At 41.2% G+C, this 16,986-nt stretch overlaps 1 protein-coding gene across 2 annotated transcripts in view; it reads left to right on the forward strand.

Annotated features, from left to right (window-relative positions):
• DDX41 (DEAD-box helicase 41) overlaps window positions 1-16,986 on the forward strand; it is a 36,172-nt gene that overhangs the window by 5,272 nt on the left and 13,914 nt on the right. For both annotated transcript variants that reach the window (XM_068099605.2, XM_078766410.1), the window contains exons 2-9: window positions 1,005-1,127; window positions 1,285-1,426; window positions 1,583-1,657; window positions 1,779-1,839; window positions 7,925-8,061; window positions 8,203-8,275; window positions 9,752-9,905; window positions 15,024-15,160. In XM_068099605.2, coding sequence (XP_067955706.2) covers window positions 1,005-1,127; window positions 1,285-1,426; window positions 1,583-1,657; window positions 1,779-1,839; window positions 7,925-8,061; window positions 8,203-8,275; window positions 9,752-9,905; window positions 15,024-15,160 — 902 coding nt within the window. The remainder of the gene's footprint in view (window positions 1-1,004; window positions 1,128-1,284; window positions 1,427-1,582; window positions 1,658-1,778; window positions 1,840-7,924; window positions 8,062-8,202; window positions 8,276-9,751; window positions 9,906-15,023; window positions 15,161-16,986) is intronic.

Below are 16,986 nucleotides of genomic sequence, written 5' to 3' on the forward strand. Positions count from 1 at the left end.
AGTCTACCTAGGAGAAGGAAACTCTGATTCCAAATTCCACTGCTGCCTTGCAGGGTATATTTCTTGAGACAAAGGCTAGGTCCACAGATGAGTTATGTTCCAGGTGAGCTAAAAATAGGACCAAAGGTCCTGAAGCTCACCGGGATCAGGAGAAACAGTCAATGACGTCATAAAATATCGACATTTTGTTCATGCGCAGAATCTGGTCACTTGATTGGCTGAATAGAAGCCCTCTTGATGCTGATTACAACAATACATGTTTACAGGTCTTGTTTTTACAGGATACAGGTCATGTTTTTGGCTGAGGGCATGGCTGTGCCGCTGATGCAACGCCTCCTGCAGGTTAGGGCAGGAATATTTTTTAAATCATTTTAAGCCTGATTTCAACCTGTTAATGAACGCAGATTTTGATGCGGTCAATACACCTTTGTTAAGCATCACATATGAAGCTTGTGGCCAAGTTTCATCGAAACTTTTGGTTCAAGAGATAATGACTGAAGTGGTTGCAGACTCGCTCGCTCACTCACTGACTGACTTCCCTACAGACACTGCACGATCGCATAAGCTCACCGGCCTAAAGTTCTGGTGAGCTAAAAACGGTTGATCTTGCGCTTGATGTGCTGCAGCAGGGATAATAAGGACTATTTATTCAAATAACTGACCAAATACAGCATTGGAGTATCAGGAGGAACTCAAAAAGACAAAGATGGAGTCAACAAACAGGAGGAACCTGGATAGGATTCTTGTTTTGACTGCTACTCCTCTACCCTCAACCCCATCCAAGCACAGTCAGGTGAACCTTACAAAAAACATCTGCAAGAATCGCCCCTTCCCCTCGCCCATGAACAAAGAAAAAGACAGAAAGAAAGGAGAGATGAAGGACAAAAATACATAAATATATCATGCATACAAACAGAACACACACAATTCATCCATTTATAGTAGATAGATTGTGTTTTATGATTGTGTCCCCTTATGCTCTGCTTTATCATTCCTTTGTGCAGAGATTTTGTGTAAGAGAGAAGCCAAGTATGGAGAAAGAAGACCATGAAGATGAAGATGAAGATGAGGATAACCATGAAGACTACAGGCCCTATATTCCTGTTCGAGAACGAAAAAAGTTGCAGGTATGGATGCTTGACATTATTTTAAATCTCAATACACCTTTGGCTTTTTACGTCAGTAGCAAATTGTAAATACTTTAATGGACGACACATCCCGCCTCACTTCCCTCTTTCCTGCAACTGCGTCTCACGAGAACTTCTTGGTTGTCTTTCTTCCCAGCTCCAGCGGTTGTTGCGGAAGCGTGCAGGTGCACGTGGGACTGGCGAAGGAGAGATAGAGCAAAGTGGAGAGGGGTTGGGAGATGAACGCTCCAGTGTTAGCCTATTGGACCAACACCAACAACTCAAGGAGAAAGCAGAAGGTACTGGCAAGAGGATAAGAATGCAAGGAAGTGGAGAGTTCAGGGGGCAAGGAGAGGAGGGCATTGTTATTTCATTTTGAAAGTTGTGGCAATCAAAATTTGAGAGTTGCAAATAACACATACCAACTTTTTCAAAACGTGTGCATATTTTCACAGCGAGGAAAGAGTCTGCAAAAGAGAAACAGCTGGAGGAGGAAAAGAAGATTTTGGAGAGTGTTGCTGAAGGAAAGGGTACGGTGTTGTCATGTCTTGCTCTCCATTGAATTTCAACTTGTGATGATCTCATAAATGTACGAGATAAAATACGAGTCGTTATCCAACTGCACTATTAATTATTTCTTCCCTTTTTCAGCTTTGATGTCTGTAAAGGAGATGGCCAAGGGAATTACATATGATAGGCCGATCAAAACGAGGTATGTGCCATGATTATGTGAGGACTGTGACAGTCTTGCATTAATTTTCAGATTACAGCAATGTGATCTGTCATAGTGGCTTTTTTTTCATTTCTCGGTGCTTTCCTTGCACCCACATAAGTCTTTTGCACCTTGTGTTGTGAACCCTAAAATTCATATTGGACTGATGACTAGTTCATTGATGGCCCTGATTGATCTCACCTAGTGGCATTGGCAGTGGAGGGATTTTAGCCCAAGTCTTTCTTGAACTGATATTCGATTGGAGCTTATTTGGGCAGGAATCTGAATTTTTTTCAGGGTGCCGGCGATAACTCGCCTACTCTTTACGAAGAACACCGTGGGATCTATAATGTTCTGTAACTAATGTTAGTAGATGGTTCCCCAGATTAATGTCCATCTGAGGGACGGCACACTTTGTGATGCAATGTCCTGCCTGCGATGCACAAATCCGACAGGAATCAACTTCCACTTCCGGTTTCCTATGTTCTCTGTTTGTGTCCGTGGTATCTCTGTCTTCTACTGCCTCCTTCCTGGTCTTGCACCTCTGCTCTTTCCATGCTTTGTCCTCCCACAGGTTTCTACAGGGCACACATGGTCCACCATCAAATATCCTTCTGGTGAAACTACCTAAATCCAGGATCACTGTTCACCTCCACTCCTTCGTTCATCTTTTTCCCCACTTGTGCAACCAACTTCCACATTCTCGTCAATCTCATTCTTTCCTTTAGATATTGAAGACAGCTGTTCACCACCATCTCAGATCATCCCAAATCCAAAAGCATGATACATTCTAGCCTTGTTAACACTACCCAAGCCCACCTCTTTTTAGCTTTCTTTTTTCCCCTTCCTGAGAGTTTGAGGCTGTCCCCATCCTTGTCCTCTCTGTGTGTCCTCTCCTACCCCTTATTCTTCCCCAAATCCATAGTTTTCCCCCTATTTTGTCCCTCATCCCTACTGCTGGTGTGCTTCCCCCACCCCCATTACCACCTCTCATCTACTGTTCCTTTTGTTGTGTTGCATCCTCATCCCTTCTATGTTCTAACTCCTCCACAAGCCCAGACTTTGCATCTCAAAAAAATCCTTTATGGTCAGTTTGGGAATCAAATTCAGATGAGACAGCGAAAAGATAGATGCTCTACCTCTTCACCATCCAATCAGGACATTACCTGTGACGCATTACCTATGACGTGTATGAACCTTGTAAGTAATGTAAAATTAATTGATGTTTTAAGTACAAGCTCATCAATGTGCTTCATTGAAGAGAATGTGGATCACCGAGGAAAAAAAAAATAGTGATGATCTTACTGCGTGACTGCACTTTGATAATCAAAATTAGAACGACACTTGGTAGACACTCGCATACCTCTGCCAGGCTGAACAGTTTACATTTTGTATCCCACTGATAGGTCGGATTTTGGATTCGGACCTGAACCAAAATCTGATCGACTTATTCTTGTCGCTTGCTCAACTCATCCACCAGGTTTTGTCACAAGTCGTCCACAACTTTTTGAAATATCGTGCTATATATCGATTTTGGCCCTATTATTCAATGGTGAAGAATCATTTTAAAAATAAAAAATTCTCGTATCCGGATCCGGATTCGGATCTTCACCAAAATTGAATCAATTCTTCCTTGTCGCCCACCATATCTGTCCACCAAATTTCGTCCGAATCCGTCCGCAACTTTTTGAGATATCTTGCTATACTGTATATCAGTTTTTTTAGCTCTATCACTCAATGGTGAAGAATCACTTGTGAAACTTCTCTGATCCGAATCTAGATTCAAATCTTCACCAAAATTGAATCAATTTTTCCTTGTCACACACCCAACCTGTCCACCATGTTTCGTTCGAATCCGTCCACAACTTTTTGAGACATGTGCTGTATATCGTTTTTTGCCCTATCTCTCAATGGTGAAGAAATCACTTTCAAAATTCTCGGTTCCAGATCCGGATCTTCACCACAATCTAAGCATTTTGTCATTATCACACATCCAACCTCTCCACCAAATTTTGTCCGAATCCGTTCACAACTTTTTGAGATATCTTGCTATACTGTATATCGTTTTTTAGCTCTATCACTCAATGGTGAAGAATCACTTGTGAAACTTCTCTGATCCGAATCTAGATTCAAATCTTCACCAAAATTGAATCAATTTTTCCTCGTCACACATCCAACCTCTCCACCAAATTTTGTCCGAATCCGTCCACAACCTTTTGAGATATTGAGACAGGGGTGAACACCTAACCTCCATCCACCTTCGGTGGCGGAGGTAACAACTGTCTTAATCTAATGAAAGTTGTTACCAATGTACAACGTGAAGTTCATGAAGAACGTGTTATAAAATACAGTGTGTTTATAAAGTCCTTGTACAGCTTTAAACTTAAATAACTTTTGATGTACACACGATACAAGTAAACCAAACGGCATATGAAAGCATATTTAAAGTTTTTACCCAATGCACAATTAGTATATGGGAGTTAATATTTTGAAATGGGAACTGTAGCAAACCATGTATTGGGACTAAAAATTGCCTCCGTCTTCTATTTTGTATTTGATCTGTGTTTTTTTTTTCAATTCAGCAAAAGTCACATATTTAGTCATCCAGAGACTAAACAAAGGTCTTCTTGGAGCTTTTAAAAGCACACGTTTTGCTCTCCATTATTGTTGAGCAATGGCACCATAAAGTCTGTCATTTCTTAACTTCATTACCCTCGCCTGAAGAGAGGGTATTGCATTTGAGTCCATTTGTTTGTTTGTCTGTTTGTTTGTCCGCACAGAATAAATATGATTTTCTCTGCAACCGTTGGTCTGATTGACAGGAAATTTTCACAATAGGTGCAACTCCACCTGCAGAATTTCAAAATTATAATTATGACGTCATATGTCACGTGGTATGGCCACCATCTTGGAAAAGGCGAAAAACTTTGCACCTCTATATCCCCGAAAGGGATGCATAGAAAAAATTGAGACATGGCTCATTGTAAACAACTCTCCATGGGGAATAAAATATGTTAATGATGACGTCATAGGTGCCTCCATTATGACGTCATAATTCGACAAGTACAAAACTTCATCCAATCAAGATGAAATTTATTGAGCGTCATCGCGGGATAAATTGGTGAAGAAACAAATGATGTCATCGGTCATGTGGTTCGGCCGCCATCTTGGAAAACCCCCCAAAAATTGCACCTCTATATCTCTGAAAGCACTGCATATAAAAAATTGAAACATTGCTCATTGTAAAGAGCTCTCCATGTGGAATAACATATATTAATGATGATGTCATAGGTCCTCCATTATGATGTAATAATTCGACAAGTACAAAACTTCATCCGATCAAGATTAAATTTCTTGAGCATCATCTAGGGGATTCTCGGGATAGATTGGTGGGGAAAAAAAAAACGACATTATCGGTCACATGGTTTGGCCGCCATATTTGTTTTAACACAAAAGCCTTAAAAAAAACACTGAAAACACGTTCTGGCGAGGGTCTGCAATCTCTGATTGCTCTTTCTTGTTGCACATTTATTTGATCTGCTGTGACTGAGCAGGCTTTAGTTGTTAAATCTTACTTGGCACAAATCTCTCTAATAAGCATTCATTAAAACGGCTAAAGGGATAACATTAGTGTCTGGGTGTAGCTGGTGCCGACGTGCTGAACATTTAATTTGGTATTCAGGTCGAGCGTTTCATTCTGCAATATTTAATGAAAAAAATATTCTGCTTAAAGTTATGAAAATGCACTTAAACGTTGTACAACCGCTTCCAACTCTTAAAAAGTAAACATTTTGAGAAATTATTTGCATTACTTTTAACCAAATTGTAATTTGCTGGGAAATTCTACAAAAAGAATGAGCAACGTGTGAGATGGAATGGTGCACATAGCAAAGCAACAGCTGGCACAGTGATAAAACAGTGATGCACAAAGTGATCATCAACATTTGGTCAAAACAAATTACAGAACAGCACTAAATGTAGGTGCTCGTTGTTTGTTTATATATATATATATATATATTGTGTACAGTGTCGATGCTCGTGGGGCAGCTGAAGCACAGAATTGATCAGGAAGTAACAAAACAAAAAGAACAGAAGAAAGAGGGGGCACACACCAACAGCAGGGTTGAGGGACAAAATAGAGTGAGACGTGAAGGGATAAGCGAAGTGGGGAAGAACGAGAACAAGGGGAGATTACAGGGGGTGAACATGATGGATACAGCCGCAAACTCTCAATCACAGAAGTGGAAGACAAAGCTGAATACCCGGAAAGAGGTGGACTTGTGATGGGTTAACGGAGGTAGAAAAGGCCATTATTTTGGATTGGGGATGACCTGAGATGGTGGTGAACAGCTGCCTTAAAGACTTGGAGGGAAGAATGGGACTGAAGAGAATGTGGAAGTTGGTTCCACAGGTGGGAAAAAAGAGGAATGAATGAGTGTCAGTGAGTGTGGATTTAGAGAGTTTCACCAGAAGAGGGTTAATTGCAGACCACATGTGCCCTGTGGAAACCTGAGGGAGAGAGGGGGGAGGGGAGAACAAATCATGGAAAAAGCAGTGGGTCCAAGACCAGCAAGGAGGCAGTAGAAAACAGCCAGACTGCCAACATGTTTGCGATGGCGAAGTGATAGGCCCATAGACTCAGCTTCATCGTGGGAGATACCATCAATTAAATTGCATATCAATGATCATTTCATATGAAACTAGAACAATGCAACTGTGTCGCCAATATGCCTCCGCATAGTCCCACAACGAGTAGATGCCATCACTCTGCATATGTATGGGTAGGGGATCACGTTTGTGAAGTTTCGTGTTGATCGGATAAGGTTCGTTTTTCTATCCAAGATGGCTGTCAAACCACGTGACCTATGACATCATTTTCAAACTATATGCAACAGTGCTGTTAGATGGTTTGTAAAATTTCGCATCGATAGGATGAGTGGTTGCAGAGATATAATTATTTAATATTTTCCTTCAATCCAACATGGCTTCCAAACCACGTGACCTATGATGTCATAAATTTAATATTTCAATACAAATGGGTCATAGATCATGTGCATGCAATTTCAGATTTTTAGGATAAGAAATTCAATTCAAACGTTTTTGGCTGGTATACCACCTATGACAATTATCATAAAAACATTCTGTCTCGGTGTCACTCCTACCCTGAAAGTCCCAATATTTGGCTATGTCTCAATCATTATTCCTGGACATATCTGGAAGTATTATTCCTGGGTGTGTCAATCAATTCGTCTCAATCAGACATGTGGTTGCTGAGAAAAACGAGGTTTAGCCCGTACGGATGGACAGACGGACAACCCGAAAACATAATGCCGGAGGCATAAAAATTGCACCCATGTCAGTTTGGCCCTATGGAATAAGCAAAGTCAAGAAACTGAACAAAACCCCTTTGAATTACCCTTTGGAACCCTTTAGCATTGCCCTTTAAACCCCCATTATAATTACCCTTTAGAATTAAACACAGTGGGTGAGAAAGGTTCCTCTTCTTCATTTTTGATGGGCAGACGGAAGGAATGACATAGCCAAATATTGAAGTAGCTTCACCACTTAAACATGTAAGTGTTCAGCACTCCCCAAAATGAGGAAAGTCATGGGTGAATTATTATATTTTTGCATATGTCCACTGAATTCCATAATGCCAGGACTTTACACTAAGTTATATAGATCATCTTTCATGCATTCCTGTATGTCAGCGGTTGGGCTTACAATCATTTAAAAACTCGTAAAATTGAAAGCCATTCTTTATGAGGTCCATGCAGGTACAGCACAACATAATGGCATTTTAGTTGAAACATAGTGTCCCTGGGCATCCCATCTGCTGGTATTAGTTGGTGGACGTCAAAGATCCCATGGTGTCCTTTATGAAGAATAGGTGAGCTATCCTTAGCATGTTCCAAATTCCTGCACTAACCTTGGTCGAATGTCAGGCCTGGCCAGCCATGTTGTGAAAGACTTGGGCCAAGCGTATCCTGCCCAACCCCACAGGAACATGGGAATTGTTGTGGCCGTTAAAAGAAGATAAATTGTCCTTGGCATTATGGTAAAGGTCCCATCTTGGTTTGTCCAGCTGGAGACCACCTCATGCGGTCTTAGCTATGGGCGAGGCACGGCACATCCGAGTGCGCAGAAAGTGGCACATTCTGGTTGAGGGAGAAGATCTACCACCTCCAATCAAATCCTTCAGAGAAATGAAGTTTCCCCCAGGTGCGTACCCATAATTCTCGACTCTTTTTCTACTTTTGAAACAATATTCAATGGCTTCTTGATAGCTCAGACCAATTGTTGTGTAATTACCATGGCTTGTCTGACCAGATAACCATGCATTTATTGTCCTTGTCGTGTTAGCAATCCTGAAAGGACTGAAACGGAAGGGGATTGAGCAGCCCACGCCAATCCAGATACAGGGATTGCCGACTGTGTACGTCTTTTCCACCCCACACTGTTCATTGTGCTTTTTTCTTCTTAAAATATTCTTGCTTATTGTATTTGTCAAATACCATACAAGGATATCCATGCACAAAAATATCTCGGACATACAAAGGTTCTTGGAACATTGTATTCATTGTCACCTGAGAGCTCTTGTTTTTTTTGCTCGTTATCAACTTGAATACATGTATGCTTATTATTTTCTATTGGTTTTTAATTGATTTACAATATTGGTGTTTCATGGTATAATCAAGAAAATTTGCTGCATTATACAATTATGAACCTTACTAGAATTGAGCATCAACGTGTCGTCAAATGTTTATCCAAAGAAAATTCCAGCTTCAAATAATTCCACGAATACTTGGTGGCCGTGTATGGTGAAGGATCATGGAGGAAATTGTATGTAAATCACATGCAAGACAAAGGCATAAGTAGTGGACATCAATGTATTGTACTTTAATATGAATTACAAGGCTATTTATAGACAACCAAAACACAGATCATCTATGGAATTTGAAGCTGGGTTCTAATACTTATTATAAAATGTGATTTTGAACCTACCATTGGTTCTTTTGCGAATGCTAAATGGCCACAGTCACATCGCACGAAACAAAGGTTGGCCTGATCGTAGTGACATGATATTAAACATAGGTTGGCCTTATCGTAGTGACATGACACTAAACATAGGTTGGCCTGATCATCGTGACATGACACGAAACATAGGTTGGCCTTATCATCGTGACATGACACTAAACATAGGTTGGCCTTATTGTAGTGACATGGCACTAAACATAGGTTGGCCTTATCGTAGTGACATGACACTAAACATAGGTTGGCCTTATCGTAGTGACATGACACTAAACATAAGTTGGCCTGATCATCGTGACATGACACTAAACATAGGTTGGCCTGATCATCGTGACATGACACTAAACATAGGTTGGCCTGATCATCGTGACATGACACTAAACATAGGTTGGCCTTATTGTAGTGACATGACACTAAACAGGTTGGCCTCGTCATAACATATTCCACCGCCCCCAAACCCCCAAGATGATCCTGAAAGTAGCGGTTGTTTCTGGTGTAACCAAATAATCCATTTTTGGGGGGAGGATAATAAACACGTCAGTAATATTTTCATGCACCTTTACCAGGCACAGACAAAAACGACTTGCTTTTTATACTTTTCAGAATAGCTATCTCCTGTCTTGCATAATTTTGTTTAAGTCTTCAATGTATTATGTACAGAAAGGGGGGGGGAGTGGTGTAAAATTTAGAAAACCTAATGGGAAAGGGGAAGAAAAGAGGTGGGAGAGGGGGGGGGAGTAGATAGGAATAAGGTAATGGAAGGTAAGGAGCTGTTCTTCAAATTCCAGCTGTTTTTCCATGCATAATATATACATTGACCCTTACTCAATTGTCGTTTATCCGATTTATACACATTTCTTTATTTTTGCTCCCAATTCAGACTTTCTGGCAGGGATATGATTGGCATTGCATTCACTGGCTCTGGTAAGACCCTGGTCTTTGCTCTCCCGCTGGTCATGTTCTGCCTTGAACAAGAGAAGAGGTTACCTTTCCTTCGAAACGAGGGTCCTTATGGTCTGATTATCTGCCCATCGGTAGGTTGACACACCAAATAGTTAATAACAATTATTTGAAATGCTTTCTTAGGTCACCATTCAAGATATTTACCCGGTAAGCAAATAAGTTCCATCGGCAAATAGACTTGAAGCTCTGTTTTAAAGCTTTATTGGTGTTTCTTAATGCAGTTACATTTTGTTTGTGGTTTACATTGGTGGACAAGTTTACACATCCCTTGAAAAAAGCAAAAATTGTTCACATTGAAGCTAGAAGAGTGCGAAGTGACTTGATCGAGACATTCAAAATTATACGGGGTTATGGATACACTAGGTCGGTCTTTTTGAAATCTCACAGGGCTCAACCACAAGGGGGTCATCAATTGAAACTGGCTAAACCACAACTTGGACTATGCAGCCAATTGTACTTTTTCTCAAATCGTATAATCAACATCTGGAATGGTTTGCCCGTTGTGGCTGTACAATCCACCGATGTAGAAATTTTCAAAAGGGACTTGTCTGCTGCCAGCAGGCATGATCTTATGGAGGATTAAATCACATCTCAGCTCCTTCCTCCCTCTGCCACATCAGTCGGAGATACAAATGTGGCCAACGTAAACAAGGTAAAATGTTTGAAAGATGGCAATAAAGCAAATCTAAGTTTAGTCTAACCAATAGGAATGCTACATGACATGTTTATATGTTTTGATTGGAAACCAAAACAATGCCCACTTGAGTTCTTAACCCTCTGTGTGACTCTCTTCTGCTTGCAGAACTACTTCAAGTCTTTTATTTATTTCTCATTGCTTTAAAGTTTAAAGGACCTGTCCTCTAGAATTGGACCCATTCTTCTACACAAACTTCTTTTAATCGGTGCATTTTGTTGGGGTACTTAGCCTCCATAGCTTTCCACTAGTCTTTCACATCATCTCTCTCAGGTTAAATTTAAGCATATTTTGCAGACCCTCGCCAGGGTCTGCAAAATATGAGGGTATTTGCAATACCCTCATTGGAGAGGGTATTGCAAAATTTAAGCATGACACTGTCCATGTTCAAAAATACATTTTGGTTGATTCGGACTTCCCTGATAAAAACAGCCCGAATCATTGCTTGATACACCATGGTGCTTTACTACACCGTGTCAACTACGTTTTGCTAAAGGTGTGTGCAACTTTTGTCCGCCACTGTACTTGCAATACTGAATCATTTTAGTGGTACGTGCAAATATTACTTATTACCGTCGCCAGAGGAGAGGGTATTGCATTTGAGTCCGTTTGTCTGTCTGCTTGTTTGTCTATTTGGCTGTCTGTTTGTCCACACTCAATAAATATGATTTTTTATGCAACCATTGGTACAATTGACAGGAAATCTGCACCATAGGTGCACTTCCCCCTGTATAATTTTTTAATTATAGTTATGATGTCATAGGTCACGTGGTATGGGCGCCATCTTGGAAAAACTTTGCACCTCCATATCTCCGAAAGCGCTGCGTAGAAAAAAATTGAGACATGGCTCATTGTAAAGAACTATCCATGGGGAAAAACATACGTATGTTAATGATGATGCCATAGGTGCCTCCATTATGACGTCATAATTCGACAAGTACAAAACTTCATCCGATCAAGATTAAATTTATTGAGCATCATCTAAGGATAAATTGGTGGAGGAAAAAAATAATGACCATCGGTCACGTGGTTCAGCCGCCATCTTGGAAAAACCGAAAAACTTTGCACCTCTATATCTCCGAAAAGTGTTGCATAGAAACAAGACCAAAAGTCTTACAGTGGCGTAGCCAGGCTTGTTTGATACTTTAGTTGAAGAGGATGGTGTAACCTTGTTGAGGATACCAGTTTGCAAATAATGTAAGTATTACATTTTTTTGAAGGACTGTAAGTCTTTAAGCTGTCGGTCACCATGGAAGTGAATAGATTGCATTGAGACCCTGGTTTATTCAATATGGTTTGAGTCAACAATGAACCAACCATACACCGCTTCAATCCAGTAACTTTGCAGTCAGGACAAAGGGATTGCATTGTTATGATTATACACAAAAGCCTTTAAAACCACTAAAAACATGTCCTGGCGAGGGTCTGCAATCTCTGATTGCTCTTTCTTGTTTGAGAAAAATGTACAAGGAATTTTTTTCAATTTGTAGGAATCAAAGGACAGAGAATCAGGGTAACATACTCCTGTAATATACTTCATATTCGCGGGAATGATCTTCACGGTTTTACGTTGAAACCATTTTTGTATGAATTATAATTCAGGAAAAATGTACATTTATGTTTACTTTAACTCACTGAAAATGTAATCAAGATAGCTCCACAGTTGGACACTACGCCACCATTGCCCTAATTTTTGCATGGTGATTTTGAGGCTAATCCACTCAGATAAAACAATACATGTACTTCGTGCATAATGTCGATCTGAAAAAAGTGTCAAAATCTGAGTAAATGTTGGTCAGCTTTAAAAGTGGAGCAAGTTTAGACAAAAATCATCGTCATCGAAATGTCAAATCAATACTGTACATCCAGTATCTTCTGAACTGGATGTACTGTATTGTACATCTAACAAGATGTCATTGTGGAAATGGATAAAATCCCCGAATTCTCTGAAAACTCATGGCCTGCTGAACCTACAGCATTGTGAGAAGCAAGACGTAGGCAAAACCATACAGGCTGCCAACAATGCCGTCAATACTTTAATGCCCAGAAATCCGAGAAGGGAGATCATAACAACGACAATGACCAGCTTCGATCCAAGATTTCCCGTACCGCTATGGAGATTAGAATAGCACGTTCCGTGCCGTCAGGAAATTCCCAATGGAGCTGAGGCGGCCTATAAATGAGAGCATGGTGACGAGTATAAAGGCTGCCTACGCTTTCCTGAAGAAGAAGAAAGAATGCAGAGAAGACAATCCAGTCCTTACCAAAAAATCTGAGAGGTCCTCCCTTTCTTTTGGGTGAAAAGTAAGATGACATGGGGAAAGACTGGATTTAAAAAGTCCAGGCTAAACGAGGAGCCAGCATATTAATCAACTGGTGTATTGTTATGTTCATTATGGACCAATAATTTTGACTCTTAAGTTAACAAATGTGCGCTCGACTTTCGGTGGTCTACTTGTGTTGTGCTCAACCAATGCTTGCTTGTTGTTTATATTTAAACATATTTTGTTTCAAATAAATAAGCTTATACTGCTTATATGCTGTGTTTTGTTATTGTAATTCGTGGGGGGAAAAAAAAAAAAAATTACAAATTACAAACTATATCAATCAAATATATTACTAAATAAATATTATTTATGACATCCAAGCCTTAAATATTTTATTATATTATTATATTATTATTATTTAATGTTATTATTATTTAATTTAAATTTTACAATTCATTATATTAATAATTTAGTTATTTCTTATTTAATTTATAATTTTAATATTATTATTATTAAATATATTATTATTTATTACAATTTATTATATTTGTTGTGCAAATTAATTACACGTAAATATTGAGTGGATAACAGTACATGTCCTACAGTCAAGTCAAGTTAACACACTATATGTTTTTTATGTTGTGCTTGTTTGCACATATTAGTCAAAGGCAGAAGTGCATCATATAATCTTTGGGGTAAAAACCTGTAAATATTACATTTGCATGAGCAATCTGTTTTGTTCAAAAATGTACATGTTTGTCGTCGAGTCAATCCAGCAAATTGAAACAGTTGGGCAAACATGCATGCACTCAGCCCCAGTGTTATGCCTCTTTGTTGTCCCCCGTCGCACCGCGGAGCGAAAGGGGGACTATGGTTTTCCCGTCCGTGCGTGTGTGCGTGCGTAAGCGAAGGACCGAATTGTAATTTGGTGTGTGGGTGCAACCCACGTCAAAATCCAAGATGGCCGCCGCCAGCAATGTCTGAAACTTGAGCGGAATATCTTGAAAAATAAGCGAAGTACCAACTTCTAATCTGGTGTGTGGGTGTATCTAGGCATAAGGAAGAAAGCTATTGAAAATTGGGTCGCCACGTCAAAATCCAAGATGGCCGCCGCCATGTATGTCTGAACCTTGCGAGCGGAATATCTTGAAAAATAAGGGAAGTACCAACTTCTAATCTGGTGTGTGGGTGTATCTAGGCATAAGGAAGAAAACTATTGAAAATTAGGTCGCCACGTCAAAATCCAAAATGGCCACCATCATATATATTTCTGAACCTTGTGAGCGAAATATCGTGAAAAATAAACGAACTAATAACGTCTAATCTGGTGTGTGGGTGTATCTACGCATAAGGAAGAACGCTATTGAAAATTGGGTCGCTATGTCAAAATTCAAGATGTGGCCGCCGCTATGTATGTCTGAACCTTGTGAGCTGAATATCTTGAAAAATAAGCGAAGTACCAACTTCTAATCTGGTGTGTGGGTGTATCCAGGCATAAGGGAGAACGCTATTGAAAATTGGGTCGCCCCGTCAAAATCCAAGATGGCCGCCACCATATATATGTCTGAACCTTGTGAGCGAAACATCTTGAAAAATAAACGAACTACTAACTTCTAATCTGGTGTGTGGGTGTATCTACGCATAAGGGAGAACGCTATTGAAAATTGGGTCGCCACGTCAAAATCCAAGATGGCCTCCTTGCATCTTCCACTTTGTCAACTCACATCACTTCAACGACGGGGGACCTAGGCGTAACGCTTGTTTAATGTAGTAACCCAAGTAAGTTTTTTTTTTTTTTTTTTTTTTTTTTTTTTTTTTTTTTTTTTTTTTCTCAAACCTTGTGCCGACTGAGCTGAGACAAGTGCAATGGTCCCAAATATGCCAACAGGAATTTTTGTCAGCTTGCCTCATTGGTCCAGTATTGAAACTTCCAACATGTGATTTAACTATCTTATTCAGTCTGAGTTGTCACAATAGTTTTGGCACATTTCTACCGTTGCATTAAAAGTTTGATCACAAACTTTTAGGGATTACTCATACATACGAGCATAAATCAAATCGCGAGGTTTGTTGGTGTACATCTGTATTGATAGTGCAGCATGTTCCAGGTGTCCTTGAATGTAATTTTGTAATTTACTTCTGATCTGTTTGGTGATTTAAATGACCGGAGAGATGGTCTTTTTGGATGAGCTGATCACGTTTGCAATCGTGTCCACTGACGCATGTAGCGAGAGTTGGCAAGACAAACGCATTCTATCCTGGAGTACTACAGCAGCTGTCTGGTTGAAGATGGCTGGCCACAGTTGAGGACTGTCCTGTGCATAGGAGGGATGTCAGTCCGTGACCAGCTTGACGCTGTGCGCAGGTGAGAAGGGAAGTGTGTGTGTGTGTGTGTGTGTGTGTGTGTGTGTGTGTGTGTGTGTGTGTGTGTGTGTGTGTGTGTGTGTGTGTGTGTGTGTGTGTGTGTGTGTGTGTGTGTGTGTGTCAGAGTGTGTGTGTGTGTGTGTGTGTGTCAGAGTGTGTGTGTGTCAGAGTGTGTGTGTGTCAGAGTGTGTGTGTGTCAGAGTGTGTGTGTGTGTCAGAGTGTGTGTGTGTGTCAGAGTGTGTGTGTGTGTCAGAGTGTGTGTGTGTGTCAGAGTGTGTGTGTGTGTCAGAGTGTGTGTGTGTGTCAGAGTGTGTGTGTGTGTCAGAGTGTGTGTGTGTGTCAGAGTGTGTGTGTGTGTCAGAGTGTGTGTGTGTGTGTGTCAGAGTGTGTGTGTGTGTGTCAGAGTGTGTGTGTGTGTGTGTCAGAGTGTGTGTGTGTGTGTCAGAGTGTGTGTGTGTGTCAGAGTGTGTGTGTGTCAGAGTGTGTGTGTGTCAGAGTGTGTGTGTGTCAGAGTGTGTGTGTGTGTCAGAGTGTGTGTGTGTGTGTCAGAGTGTGTGTGTGTGTGTCAGTGTGTGTGTGTGTGTGTCAGTGTGTGTGTGTGTGTGTGTGTGTGTGTGTGTGTGTGTGTGTGTGTGTGTGTGTCAGTGTGTGTGTGTGTGTGTCAGTGTGTGTGTCAAGAAAATGTCAAATGTTTTTTTTCAACACCCAAATATGTCATATGATAAAAAATACTAAATGGCTGATCCATGTAATGTATTGTTACGGTACGCGGTTAAAGATGGTATGTTTGCCGAGCGGAGGCTCCGCGACCGAACAGTTATTCCCCTAACTAAAACCCGATTTACCCCAAACTTTGGCCGGATCGCGCCACCGCTATTCAATGGGGAAAACTCGAAAGCGACCGAATGCAAAGAGGAAGAAGACGTACAGAAGAGTAACTGGGTTTATTATTTACACATATAAGCAAGAAGAAAGCAGTCACGTTTATTTACACTTACAGGGACATGAGACGCAGGTGACACAGTGAAATCTTTAGCTTATACAGACTTATTGTTACTACCCAGGACAGCACAAACAAAACAAACTCACGTACGCAAATGGATGGAAATTGCAGGCAGGAATGACAGGAGGTGGGTGGCTGGAGGAAGGCACGGAGCTGGCTGGAGTTTGATCCCGCACGGGACGTCGGGCTGGACCTCGACGGCCGCCGATGCCACCGATCCTGTCGTGTGCGCGGGGTAGCGGGTCGGAGCTGCTTGGTGGAGCCAAGCCAACGCTGCTGGTGGGGGGTCTGGCGTGACGGGTTCTCTCTCCCTCTCTCACTAACTCCAGGACTCTTTCTCTCTTGCTTAGTCCAACTCTTCCTCACCACCGACAACTCAACGCAACCCCTCCACTCTACGCAAACACTGACCACCACTGACGACCAACCCAGCTCTGACCAAAGAAACCACACACTCCGCTCTTGTCGTAGCTCATCCCGTAAAAGCTCATCTGCCTTTTGGGAACGCCCCGCTGTGGGTTATATAGGCCCCGCCCCTCAACCTTCGCGAACCTCCTTGATGTTTCTCTCCACACCCTCTCCAAGTCCAACCCCTTGTTCGTGGTTGGTTGAGTGGGGCTGACTCACTCCTCCCCTCTATGACGAGGTGGGGACCCGCCTTTCTTCCCCAACCCTGCCTCGTGGCCAATGGCGACAATTGTTGGTTGGCAATGCGAATGGCAATTGACGAAAGGGGAAATGGAGGTTTTTGGGAATGGGAATGAAGGGAATCTATCTTTTTCACTTGGTGCAATGGAGTATTTAAGTTAATGGGAGACACAGC

The sequence above is a fragment of the Myxine glutinosa genome, chromosome 1, assembly GCF_964187855.1.
Source record: "Myxine glutinosa chromosome 1, kmMyxGlut1.1, whole genome shotgun sequence".
In the NCBI taxonomy this organism is placed as follows: domain Eukaryota; kingdom Metazoa; phylum Chordata; class Myxini; order Myxiniformes; family Myxinidae; genus Myxine; species Myxine glutinosa.